The sequence below is a fragment of the Phaseolus vulgaris genome, chromosome 9 (assembly GCF_000499845.2).
Source record: "Phaseolus vulgaris cultivar G19833 chromosome 9, P. vulgaris v2.0, whole genome shotgun sequence".
In the NCBI taxonomy this organism is placed as follows: Eukaryota; Viridiplantae; Streptophyta; class Magnoliopsida; order Fabales; family Fabaceae; genus Phaseolus; species Phaseolus vulgaris.
The window spans coordinates 14,866,087-14,879,708 of NC_023751.2; the positions used below are offsets into that span (position 1 = coordinate 14,866,087).

The 13,622-nt window shown below is 25.4% G+C and overlaps 1 protein-coding gene across 1 annotated transcript; it reads left to right on the forward strand.

The window, feature by feature from the left end:
• The first annotated feature begins 10,896 nt into the window (after positions 1-10,896).
• Positions 10,897-11,991, forward strand: LOC137820713 (ethylene-responsive transcription factor SHINE 2). The gene is made up of 2 exons (XM_068624928.1): positions 10,897-11,087; positions 11,263-11,991. The coding sequence occupies exons 1-2, from the start codon at positions 11,008-11,010 to the stop codon at positions 11,774-11,776; spliced, it is 594 nt and encodes a 197-aa protein (XP_068481029.1). The 5' UTR covers positions 10,897-11,007; the 3' UTR covers positions 11,777-11,991.
• The last annotated feature ends 1,631 nt before the right edge of the window (positions 11,992-13,622 follow it).

Here is a 13,622-nt window from a genome sequence, read left to right on the forward strand (position 1 = left end):
TTAAATCTCAAACATTTTTTTTCAATAAACAAGCTCTCTTTTATGCACTGCACAAATTATACTTATTTTAATATAATTAAATTCAAAGCACTTAACTTGCTAATTAACATAATATTCAATTATCAATTTTAAATATCCTAATAATCAAAACAACATCAAACAAAATTCAGTAACTCAATTTCAACTAATACATCTCACAACACTAAACTCAATATAATAATCAATCACATGCATATGCATACAAAGTCCACATAAACTCAATATAATAATCAATCACATGCAAATGCATACAAATCAATTTTATCCTAAAATCCACATTACTCAAAATTTACAATTCAATAACTCAATTAATTTCAACAATAACACAAATTAAATCCACACTGTTTATCATAAGTTTTAACTCTTCGAGGTTCAATTTCATAATTATTAATTATTTGCAATAGTCAATTAAATTTGTTTTCCTTATCTTATTATTTTTGTCGTTTAAAGAATTACTCAAAAACTTAGAAAAAAACATAAGAAGTTTTAACTTGCTCTTTAAATACTTGATTCACATATTAAACATGACACTACAAAAATAAATCAGTAAATATTTATGTGTTAGACTCATACTTCAGATATGTAAAAGATAAATATTCATCCATGCATGAAAAAGAAGAGTTATTAGAAAAATTATATTCTGTTACACTTTAGTCTTTCCGTTATGGTCAAATAAATAAAAAAGAAATAACTTTAAAGACTTTTATATTTTAAAGAAATAAAATAATTTAGATAAACAAAGAAATATTATTTTATATTATAAATAAAATTTATAAATTTTAAATAATGAAATATTTATTATTTATTTTATTTAAATTTTTTATTTAAACGTGTAAAACGAATATATCTGATCATCTAATTATTTAGAGTTTCTATTTTTTTTTAAACATATCCAAATTTATTGACTTCTAATAATTAACTAATTAAAACTTATATAAATGATGTTTTCTTACGGATTCTCTTATAAAAGAATAATTTGTATTCTATCATACGTTTTCTATACATAATATATAGGGATAATAAAATATAAGTATGATATCATATATATAACTTGAAATTTGAAACATTAAATTATAAACAAGACTCTAAGTCATAAATAAGAACTAAATATAAATATATATTTTCTCATTTAATTGCTATTAGGTGAAGATGAAATTGAGTGAAATAATAGAATTGGAATTAGTTTGGTGATTTTGAGGAATGGCCAAACATGCAGAAGGGAAGTTTTATTAAATGTGATGGAAGTAGTAATAATAAAAGTCACATCTCACCATAAATTTGAAAATCATGTCACATGGTTTAGTTTGACCGTCCGATTGGGAGCAGTTATTATTATTAGCTTCGTAACTAAATTAAATTGGACATTTTCAGAATCACTATAAAAGCTGGTAGTAAAAAGTGGTGTGAATGAACACTCAATTTGAATCAGTAATTTAATCTTTTAAATTTAAACTAAAATAATTAACAAATATAAAGGCGTGTTTGTAAGATTTAGAAATTAAATTAAATTATTTTTTAATTTAATATTAATGTACAGTTTTTATATCACTCCACGCTCTTTCTTTAATTAAGTGAACTTTACACTTAAATCAATCTCATAAAACTGGCTCATGAGATTGAGGTTTGCACTCACTTATATACAATAAAAGGTTTTAATTTCTAGTCGATGTGGATTTCCAACACCGCTAATTATCAATTATGATTATTTATAAAATTTATATCGTGTTAATTTATCATCTTATTTTTTATGTTATTTTACTACAAAAATTAAAGGTAAGTATCATGATATATTTAATTTATATTTTTTTATATTTACTTTTGCATGTTAAGAAATGATATTTGATTTCAAGATATTGTTTTAATTTAAAAAGAAATTCATTTAAGTTGATTATGATGTGTATATTTTTGGAGAGAAACATGGAAAGAGAAACCAGGGATTGTTATGTTTTAAGAAAGAGATGTGTTTGGGAGGAGAGAAACAAAATCCAAAATAATAATACTACAAATGGATTAGGAGTCCATTTTCACTTTAATAATGCAGTTATATGCAATTAATTACAGTTTATCTCAATAATGACATATGTATTTACTACGTTATCTCTTTGTCTAAGTATTTGTATTTCTACAAACTTGTACACCAAATTAAGCTTAGCAAATAAAAAATATTACTTTAATACAGTCTCGGTTAAAAAGCCTTCCTTGTACATTTTTTAACTTTTAATTAAAGTGCTTGATCACAAAACTAAATTTGATAAAGAATTGACGATGTCAAAAAAATAATTAGTCTATTTAAAATATTTATTAAATACGATTTTAGCTTATTTATTTAATTTTTTTTTTTAAAAAAAAGGAAACACGTAAGAGAAAACAAATTAAATACGATGGTCAATTATTTGAAAAGCTTATATCCCTGTACCTCAGGATGATGATTAAGCAAAATCGTAAAATCTTCAAACTTTTTATAATATTAAATCTTAAATTTACTGCCCTAATAAAAAATATCTTAATTATATTTGGGTTAAATATATTTTTAGTAGTAAAATTAATTTTTATTTCTAATCTAAACTTTCTCTTAAATATTTGTAAGACAATTATTAAAATGAGTTTTTAAGTAATATTTGTTTTATATGTAATAAACAAATTTTTAACATGAAATTATTACATAAATTAGAAGTGATTTAAATAATTTTTAATTATTTTACAAATTTAAATATTTATAATTGATTTTTTAATAAAATAAATTTTGTTAAGTATTTAAAATATTTTTTATTATTTTAATCTAAGTATTTTGTCATTTAATTTTTTTTATCTAACATGAGTGATATTCCTATCTTCTCGTCTCCAACTCAACTATAACTTGTTTTCTACCATTTCAAGAATGAGTTAACCTCTGGGTTAGAGAAGATTAGGATCAAGACATGCAAAGTTGATCCACGAGTTGTTGGAAATAAAATAATAATAACTGCATTATTTTGTTGACAATAATACAAAAATATAAAATATTTTTGTTTCTGCTACGAATATGATACCTATAAAACTGTTGATTAGCTTCCCTTTCCTTTTTCTTATGTTGGGCAGTCACCTTTGGACTTCAACTTTAGTGTTACTCATTTAGGTCTCGGTCACTCTATCTCGGGTGAATGTTGAATGGGGTACCTGCAGAAGGCACTCAAGTCAGCCAAGAGTACTCGGCACTTGTTGTCAGAGTATATTCAGTAATGACATACATTCTCTTGAAATGTGCGTTATTTATATTATTTTAATAGATTTACCTTATTGTGTCAGATTAGTAGAGTGAATTGCACTTAGGAACGTATTACCTAGTTCTTAATGGTGGTTTAACTTTGCTGACCTGGATTAAAGTGTTAATGGATTGGATGTGTTGGTCGACCCGCACAGACATGTTGGACTTGGTCAGCTCGATCATGAAAACCGAGTTATGGTATTGATTGTTCAGTCCATATCAGTACAATTTTTAATAAAATCATAATTTAAAATACTTAAATTTATAAGATATTTAAAACTTAATTAAATCTTAAGAAAATAAAAGATAATAGATTATTTTTGCCAAAATTGGCAAAATAATTTGTCTTAACCTAGAATTTAAATTTGTCTTAAATTTAATTGGTGGCTAAATGAGCAATCACGATTGGGACTTGTCTCAAATATTGAAATGATAAGAGGCTATTCCTCCTTTATTATTCATGGCCCATGTGCATTTCTATGTCTCCACTGTCCCTATCACACTATTTCAACAACAGTAGGTGAAATGGACCTAATATTGCAAGGGCTTATGACCAGATATTTTAAAAAATGTTTTCAAGAAATAAAAAAATAAAAAATTGTGTAATTAAAGTTTCCAATTTTTAATTATTTTTTTTATTAATAGATAATCTTTTCATTCGTATAATAGACTTTTATTTTATCTATTCTTAGAATTCTTTATGAATAAATATAGTGTTTTTAGAATTCTTTATGAATAGATAGTTTTTGTTAATATATAAGTTTTAGTTTAGCTTCTTTTTTTTTATTTTTTTTTAATAATTTTTTTTATGTGATGATAAATGATGGTTGTTATTTGAGGTGTCAGTCTCAGATCTTAAGTTGCATAGTGATGACTACCATGAAATTTTTATTTTTAAAAAAATTTAATTTTTAATTATTATATTATAACAATAAAAATAAGGGGGAAAGTCCAAAATTTTGCTCTACAATAAATAGCTCCAATGATGATGAGACATTTGGCTTTGTTTGTTAAACAATTAATTAAGAATCTTCCACTAACGCCAAAAAATGACGATGACTAAGTCAATTTCCATCAATGCAATTTCACATTATGCCTTAAACCACACGTTTTAAGAGATAAGAAAAAGCAAAGTGGTTACTATAGTCATAAACAAATTTCAACTAATAAAATTGTACCATTAATTTAAGTCCTTTCTGTTTGAAGTATTTATGACTTGGAAAAATTAAAGAGCTGATTGTTTAGGGTATATTTGTTTGTATGCAAAAGAAAACTGTTTTTTTTTCCTTGCAATATATAAAAAAAAAACTTCATAAATTAATTTTACTAAAATAAATCTTTAATTGTCTGATAAATATCGTAGCAAAAAAGTTGATTGTGATAAAAACAAATTTAAGTCAGAAATAAGTATTTGTTAAATTATATTTCTATTGTCAATTATAAAAATACCCCTTTGTTTTTCCAATTTTCGAATTTCTATAATTTTTTTCACTATTAATCTATGTATCATTTTGAAAACTTTAGATAATATTAATTACTTTAGGCCAATTATACTTTTTTTCCTTTCTATCTAATATTTAACCAATCTGTATTTATACCACTATATGAAGTAAAAATGGTGATGTAAAATAAGAAACTAATACATTATAAAGAAAGTTTGTTATATTCATGGGTCTTTAGGTTAAAAGGTATAAAAAAAAATAAAAAATTTTAGCTTTGTATGTTCATTCACGGTAAGAAAATCATGAAATAGAAACTAATTTTAGAGACAAAAAATAATTAGTTGTTATAATAACTAAATTAAAAATTATTTTAGAGACTAATTTTTTTTTCTAAATTAATTTTTATTATTATTAAATAATTTCTAAATTGGTATCTAATTAACTACCAAAGTTTTAACTACCAATTATTTATATTTTTGGTAACAAAAACCTTGGTGGCTAATTAGATACCAATTTAGAAACCATTTAATAATAATAAAAACTAATTTAGAAGCTAAAATATTTTAGTCTCTAAAATAGTCTCTAATTTAGTAACCATATTAACTAATTATTTTTTTTTTCTCTAAAATTAGTTTTTATTTCATGATTTGTTGCAGGTTTTAATTTTTTTTTTCATTTAAAAGTCTTAAATTTAATACTTTATGTTTAAGAAAATGCTTATCTTTGACTTATTTTAACTAGAAAGTTAAATAGGTTAACTGATTTAATTTGTATATCTGTTAATATAGTTCTAAAAAATTTAACTTCTTTTTGATATTTTTAAAATGTTAATTTCTATAAATTTATGTTTTTTAAAAAGGTATAGTTTAGTCATTTTTAACTAAAAGGTTAAATAGGTTAACCAACACATTAACCAACTTTCATAAAATGTCAAACAATTTAGTTAAAAATTACTAAATTGAGTATTTTAAAAACATTAATTAAGTATTCAATTTAGATTTTTAAACTTGATGTACCGAAACAAAAAGGATTAAAGTACTAAGATTTAGCGAAAATGGAGAAAACAGATGTATATAACTTTTTAAAGTGGTAATGACTATTAAATATCAATTTTTAATTTTAACTCTTGATAAAGAATATTCAACTCCCTTAAACTTTATCCTTAAAAAAAATGCTTTATAAAGTTTAATACTACTATAAATCACCTAATGAGAAGATAGAGAAGACGTTACAATTATTTTTTTATATTAAATATATAAAAAAAATAGTTTTATAAGTAGTTAAAAATAATTAAAATTTGAAATAAATAAATAAATAGTTAAGATTTTTAGTAATTTCATCTCAATTTAATATATTTTTTATATAAAAACATAATTTTAAGGATTAATTAAGATGTTTATATGTAAAAAAAAAGTTTAAGATCAGTTAGTACAAATTAAAGTTGAACGTATTTGTTTACCAACAGATTAAAGTTTAATAGTCGATTATACTAAAGTTTAAGATGTTTATTTGTGAAATTAAGAGGGTTAAATACTCTTTTCCATTTAGTAATTTATATGTATGCGTTAAAAAAAATCATCAAATAGAAATTACTTTTAGAAATTAAAAATAATAAGTTGTTATACTGACTAAATTATATACCATTTTATAAATTAAAAAAATAGTAGTTTCTAAATTAGTTTCTATTATTGTTAAATAATTTTTAGATTGATATCTAATTAGCTACCAAGGTTTTAACTATTAATTATTTAGATTCTAAATTTGATAGCAAAAATCTTGATTGATAATTAGATATCAATTTAGAAATAATTTAACAATAATATAAATTAATTTAGAAATCAAAATTTTTTGTAGTCTCTAAAATGATCTTTAATTTAGTCACTATAGCAATTAATTATTTTTAGTCTCTAAAATTAATTTTTATTTCATAAATTTCATGTAATGTATAATATTCCATCTAAACTATTGATTTATTTGGATAATTTTGTTTAGGAAATGACTATATGTTAAGGAAAAATAAAAGTCTAAAGAGATCCATGCCATGGAAACCTACCACTGTACCTAAAAAAGGTGGCTCATGAAGTGGAAGATGTTCATTTCTTTGTCCAAAAAGCAATCATGTATTCTCACACAATCAACAAAATATTACTTTTAGAAAGATAAATTAAGTATTTTATTTTATCATATATCAAGTTTGGTCACATATATTAAATTTTACATTAAATGCATCTACAATGACTCTTTGTTTGCATCAGATTTTCAAAGGAAGAGGAATCAAATTGAAAAGGCTCTCACAACATCAAATTGCAAGTTTTATGCTTTTTATTTGTTTAGTGTTGTGTCCAATAAATATATTTTTTCGAATGAAACCTTTTCACATACCAAAAATTCACATTTGGTTTGGTAACATAATTTAACTTCCTTCTCGTATTAAAATAAAATTCTAACTTATATAAAATCGAGTGGTATAATAGTTCAACTGAAAACTAAATCTATAATAAATTGACTCTTCTCTATTATGAACTTTCGCTAACTTTAAACCTAACTCAACTTCATAAAACTAACTTATAAGATGAGGTTTATACCAACTTATATAATATGAAATGTCATAATATCTAGTCGATGTGGGATCTTCAACAATAATTAAATTTAGTGTCGCCATTGGGGGACACTACGTGAGATAGCAAATGTGAGGTAAATTGTCGTCATTGGAGACATTACCTGTGAAATAAATATTAGTGTCGCCTAGACCTACACTAAATTTAATAAATTATTAACTTGTATCCACTTTGTGTCCACATTCTCGACGCAGTATCATCTTGCAACTTATTTTTTGATTGCATTTACTTTGTGTCCATATTCTAAACGCTAACTTATTATTATTATTATTATTATTTTAATAATTTTAATAATTTTTAACTTGCATCCACTTTGTGTCCACATTCTAGACTCAAATTATTTTGTCACTTATTTTTTTTTCATTATATCTACTTTGTGTTTCCATTGTAGACACTAACTTATTATTATTTTAATAATTTTTAGTGTGAATTAAATGTTTCCATTGTGATCACAATGTTTGACATTTATTTTTTTTTATCCAACTTCAGTAGACTTCACTATTGCTAGTGACTTCTTTTTATAGCCTCACTTTTTGTTGGAAGCTAAAGGTGATTTTTCTTGAAGTGTTTAACTACAAAAATTCAATAAATAATAATCAATTTTTGAGATAAAAAAAACTAATTACTATATTAATTAAATTAGATATTATTTTAAAGATTAAAAAATTATTAGTATCTAAAGTGATTTCTATTATTAATAAAATTTTACAAAATGATTTTTAAATTGGTATCTAAATTAGCTACCAAGATTTTAGCTATTAATATTTTAAATTTTAAATTTGTCTCAATTAGTCTTTTAGAGACTAATTTAGAATCTAAGATATTATTAGATAAAATATTGGTAGCTAATGGTTAAACACCAATTTAAAAACTATTTTATAAATTTTTATTAGTAATAAAAATTACGTTAGATATCAATATTTTTTTTAATTTTAAAAATTATCTCCACTTTAATTTAATAATAACTAAAATTAGTTGTAATTTGATGATTTTTTCGTTGACTCGGTGTATGACAACTTTGACTGAGTTTAGAAAGTTTCAACTTGTGAAAGTAAAAAAAAAAAAAAACTAATTATATAAGTACTTATGGTTTGTAATAAATAAGTGCGTGAAATTAATTAATAAACGATAATTAAATTGTACGTATATTTAAAATTTTGTTTTGTGTAAGTGAAATTGTTTTAGATTCAAGTGATTTATGATAATAGGGATAATTAAGTGGGCGAGAATAGTATTTTAGAGCGGTGCAGTAAACAAACATAGGTTTGTTTTAGGGTATAATAGAAAAGTAATAAAATGGGGGTGAAGTTAGTTATGTGCCGTGTCAGATGTAATCTAGAGGATTTTCTTTATTTTTCTTTTTAATCTAGATAATTTATTAATTGATGTTGACTACTTATTAGATATTTGCATGTAATGATTTCTATCAATTTAGGACAAAGAGTAAGTTATTCATTCTTGAAAGTGGTGTGGTTGATATTGAGTTGTGTTTTGTTATACTACATGAATAGTGAATAATTGGGATCATGGATATAATTTAAAAAAGTTGTAGTGTTTTAATATATTTTTTTATATGTGTCTAAAGTTTTGACTTAAGGAGGTGAAAACATGTAAATTTTAAGTAATTACTAATTTTGGTAATTCAAATTTATTTTAACTATATTATTTACCTTATTACATGCCATCACTTTACGTGATGTATTCTCTTTAAAAAAAAAGTGAAGCTTTGTTGTAATTTTGAGAGAAATATTGAAGTGTAAAGTAATATAAAGTAAAATATTGTCGTTTTTGTTAATTATGTATTGTTTAAGCATAGTATATATTGTTTAAGCAACATAAAAGTTTATAATAAGATTTTTTCATTCTAAAGTTATTTGTTTAATTAAGTTGTATCATTTCTTAAACAATAGATGAGTAAAAAATTTACAACAAATATGAATATTTGACAAGTGAGATTAAAAAATAATTTAATAACCAAGTAATTCATGGAATGTATAACATTTATTTAGTTTCATATGTTTAAATTCAATATAATCTTTTAAAAGTTGATAGTGTTAAAAATAGTTTTCTTGATTCTTTGGTGAGGATAGATTGTGTGAAGGCTTATATAATTGTCAAACAATTTAATATAATTTTATATTGTTTATTTATTTATGCTAATTTACTTTATTTATTTGTGTTTATTTTGACCAGTAGACTCCAAATTTAGTATTAACTAAAATCATTGACTCAATTAACTATTCATTGGAATGGTTATCTAAGTCAATTATCTTAATTTATTAGTTAATCAAATGAACTATTAATAAGAGTAAATCAATTATATATATATATATAATATATATATATTTCAAATGAAAAGGTGTATTATTATTATAAACAAATAATATGCATAAAATTAGAAATAACCAAATGGATTCAATATACTATAAGATAAGCATGTTTGATAAATTGTGTCTGCCTAACTTGTGTTCTCATCCTTCTATTTATTTACAAAATAAAATTGTGTCAAATATTTAGGCCTAGAGTTTCTAATATAAGAGTTTTTGTTCTTAAAGAAAATTAAAATATACATTTATTTTGTTGTTATTAGTTTATTTTGTAAACTCAATTATTTAAGCATAAATTTAGAGTAAGTTATCCATATAGTACGATTCATTTAGTTAATTATTTTTATAAATGAGTGGTTTATCGAAATAGTGGATTAGTCTAAGGTGTCAATCCATATTTTTATAGCATGCCAGTGAAAAAATATAAGGCAGAAAAAAAAAAAATGAGATTATCCTAGTTTGGCACCTATGAAAAATAGGAGATCATGGCTATATTTGAAGGGAAAACTTTCTATTAGAAAATTACTTCACGTAACTCTGAATAAGATTCTAAATGAGACGACAGTACATGATAAAACCTGGTAACTAAAATCATTGCTTAAGACTTCTGAAGACTTCTCAAATTAAGAAATCTAAGCTTTAAAATATGAAATGCATTAATGCATTACAAATGATGAGATAAAATAAAATAAACTTTTAGAGTGAGTTTTACTAACACAGTGAGTTTTACTTTTATTTATTTATACAATGAAATATTCTTATCCATGAAATGTTCTAATCAATATGGGACTCAAACATAAGAAGAAGAAAAAACATTTTGCACTTGTAATTCACGTGATGAGAAAAGGGACTTTTATTCATGGGTGAGTTTCACAGTTTGACGATAGCCTGAGGAGCAAGGGAGGGAGATTAATGGTGTGAGCTGAAAAGGTGAAATTACAGGGTATTTTGGGTTAATTTATTTGACATTCCGTGTTGGAAAAGAAGCTATAACGAGTGTGAGTGGAAAAGAATTGTGGAGAAATGGAACACAGCTTGTGATGGCATACTATATTTGTGGGCAGAAGAGGCCTACAAGGTGGTCATTAATTTGAGTTGTTAAGAAGGCATGGATTTATGAAAGTTGTGCAGGTGAAACTTTTATTGCATCTGTACATCTCAACTTTCCGTCCAATCCTCACCGACAACCCATATAAATTTCGTTAAGACTTGTTATATACTTATGCTCTTCTTTCTCTCCCTATTACACCTTCTACATCTAACCCTATTAATTCCCTTCACCTTCCCCTTCTTCCCACACTCTCTCTCTCTCTTTCTCTAACCTATTTGACAAAGATATGGTACAAGCAAAGAAGTTCAGAGGAGTCAGGCAACGCCAGTGGGGCTCCTGGGTGTCAGAAATTCGCCACCCTTTACTGTAATTATCTCATTAAACTCCAAACCAATGCTACACACACAATACACAATGCTGCTTCTTCCATATATTTACATCATTTCATGCTTCACAAACATTACTAACATCCACATCCACATCCACAACAACTCCCTTTTGTTTTCTCTTTCTATATCTTTATTTATTTTGTTGAGTGCAGGAAGAGAAGGGTGTGGCTGGGGACATTTGAGACAGCTGAGGCTGCTGCAAGGGCCTATGACCAAGCAGCCATTTTGATGAATGGCCAGAATGCCAAGACCAACTTCCCCACTTCAAAGAACCAGGCTGAAGCTGATGCCAGTGCCACCACTGCTGCTTCTCGTCATGACAACACTTTCTTATCTCCCAAAGCTCTCTCAGAACTCCTCAGCACAAAGCTCAGAAAGTACTGCAAAGACCCTGCTCCTTCCCTCACTTGTCTCAGGCTAGATGCTGATAATTCCCACATTGGAGTGTGGCAGAAAGGTGCAGGACCACATTCTGGCTCCAACTGGGTCATGAGGGTGGAGCTTGGGAAGAAGCACACCGAGGGTGAATCAGCATGGTCACCAAACAGTAGTACTAACGACACTGCTGGAAACAGTGGAGTAGTTGTAGTAGAAGAAGGAGAAGAAGAAGAAGAAGAAGATAGACTCGCTTTGCAGATGATCGAGGAGCTACTCAATTGGAACTAGACACAAACTTTCTGATGCTTCAACTTTCTTTTCGGGTAACCCCACAAAAAAAAAAAACAACCTTAATCCGTGTCATATATAGTTCTTCCAATAGTACTCCATCCCTTTTCTCAACCCATATATATATCCTTTTCAATTCGTTTACTTTTGTGTTTCTGTAAAAATGTCTGCCAAAAGTGCTGATATGACGATGGCCAAGTTTGATAGTTACTTTATACACTTTGCAATATTATGATTGGTGGTATTTAATCATGAAAAGTTGGATGAAATTAGGATGAGGAAAGGAACTCACTTAGCATATAAGTGTCAATTTTAACTATTCCTTTGCAATTTAAGTATATAAGGAACTTCCTTGTTTCATGCATGGCTCTAACAGCTTTGCAATTTCCTATTCATAATTGAACCAATGATTGTGATGATTATTAATTCTGCTTTCAAAACCACACAATATCTTCTCATCCAATCATTCTTTTTCCTCTTTCAGCTTTCTTCTCTCCCTCTTTCCTAAACCATGTTACACTGCACCCTCTTTCCCAACTCATCACACAATCATCAAATATTTTCTCAACAACTATTATTTTTTCGAATTAGTCTGATAAATTTTCCATTGTATACCGTTTAGTTTAGTTTAATCCAATGTTTCAAACTTAAGATTGAAATTTTTTGTATCAACATACTTTAAGAAGAGTTACAATGATTATCCAAATATGTACATGTAAGTATTCTTCCATCCTCTGTGTCTGATTTCGTCCCTTTTGTTCTATCTATATTGTTTTCTCTCTCTTCATTTCCTTTTCTTCTTCATGAAGTCCACACACATTTTATTCGACAAAAAAATTTATATTGGCACTTAATTGGAATATGCTATTTGTATATAAAAAAAAATGCACCCTATTAGAATTTTACATTGATAATTAAAATTTGTTCGCACTTGTAATAATTATTTTATGTTCAATGTTGTAGAAATTAAAATGGAAGTTAAACTTATAAAAAAAAAGCACTTAAAATTGATGGATATAGATTATTATTAACTATCCAACATATTATACAGTATTAAAATGTTGTAATGTAATTTTTATAATATAGATAAATTAGTTACATCTAAATCATTTTTAATTCTCTTAGATATATAAAGTCACCCTCCATGTTATATATACTGTTCTTGAGTTTCTATTGGTGTTCCTTGCATGTACCAAATAGTTATGTTTTTTTTCTGCAACAATGTTATGTCAACTTTCTTTCAAACGCATTTATTTCTAATCTTACTAAATAAATCTATTTATCCAATGCAACATTCTCATATCTATCAAATACATTCATTAAATTTATTCTCTGATGATTTTTAACCACCTAACACTGTATCATATTCAAGAACACAGTTGTACTTCTACAGTAAAAAATCCCTTCCTCCATTGCTACCATTTTTGCATACCACTATGAACCTTCCTTTATTTCACCCACCTTACTTGAATTTTATAGCCTAAAACTGCTCTAATTTTCCTTCATTTTTATTGCCTAAATTTTATAGTCATAAATTATGTTTATAAATTCATATAAATAAATAGTCCCTTCATTATAACATAATTATTATTTTAGAAAAAACAATATCTAGATTTGTTTAGTTATTTAAATATAAAATTATTTATTATTTATTAACTTTTCCCTTCATTTGTATACTATATTCTAAGCATTTTGTCTCAATTAATAGTTATAAACTCATGTTATTTTTTAATGAAATCAGAATATGAAAATAACTATATATATATATATATATATATATATATATATATACATCAGCATGCCTATATGCTTAGGGTATCCTTGTGTTCATTCCTTGCCTCTGAGG

Bases quoted from the DNA above. Each gene is read 5' to 3' on its own strand.
- LOC137820713 (XM_068624928.1), top strand. From the start codon at position 11,008: ATGGTACAAGCAAAGAAGTTCAGAGGAGTCAGGCAACGCCAGTGGGGC. The intron at 11,088-11,262 runs GTAATTATCTCA...TGTTGAGTGCAG, and splicing joins GAAATTCGCCACCCTTTACT to GAAGAGAAGGGTGTGGCTGG.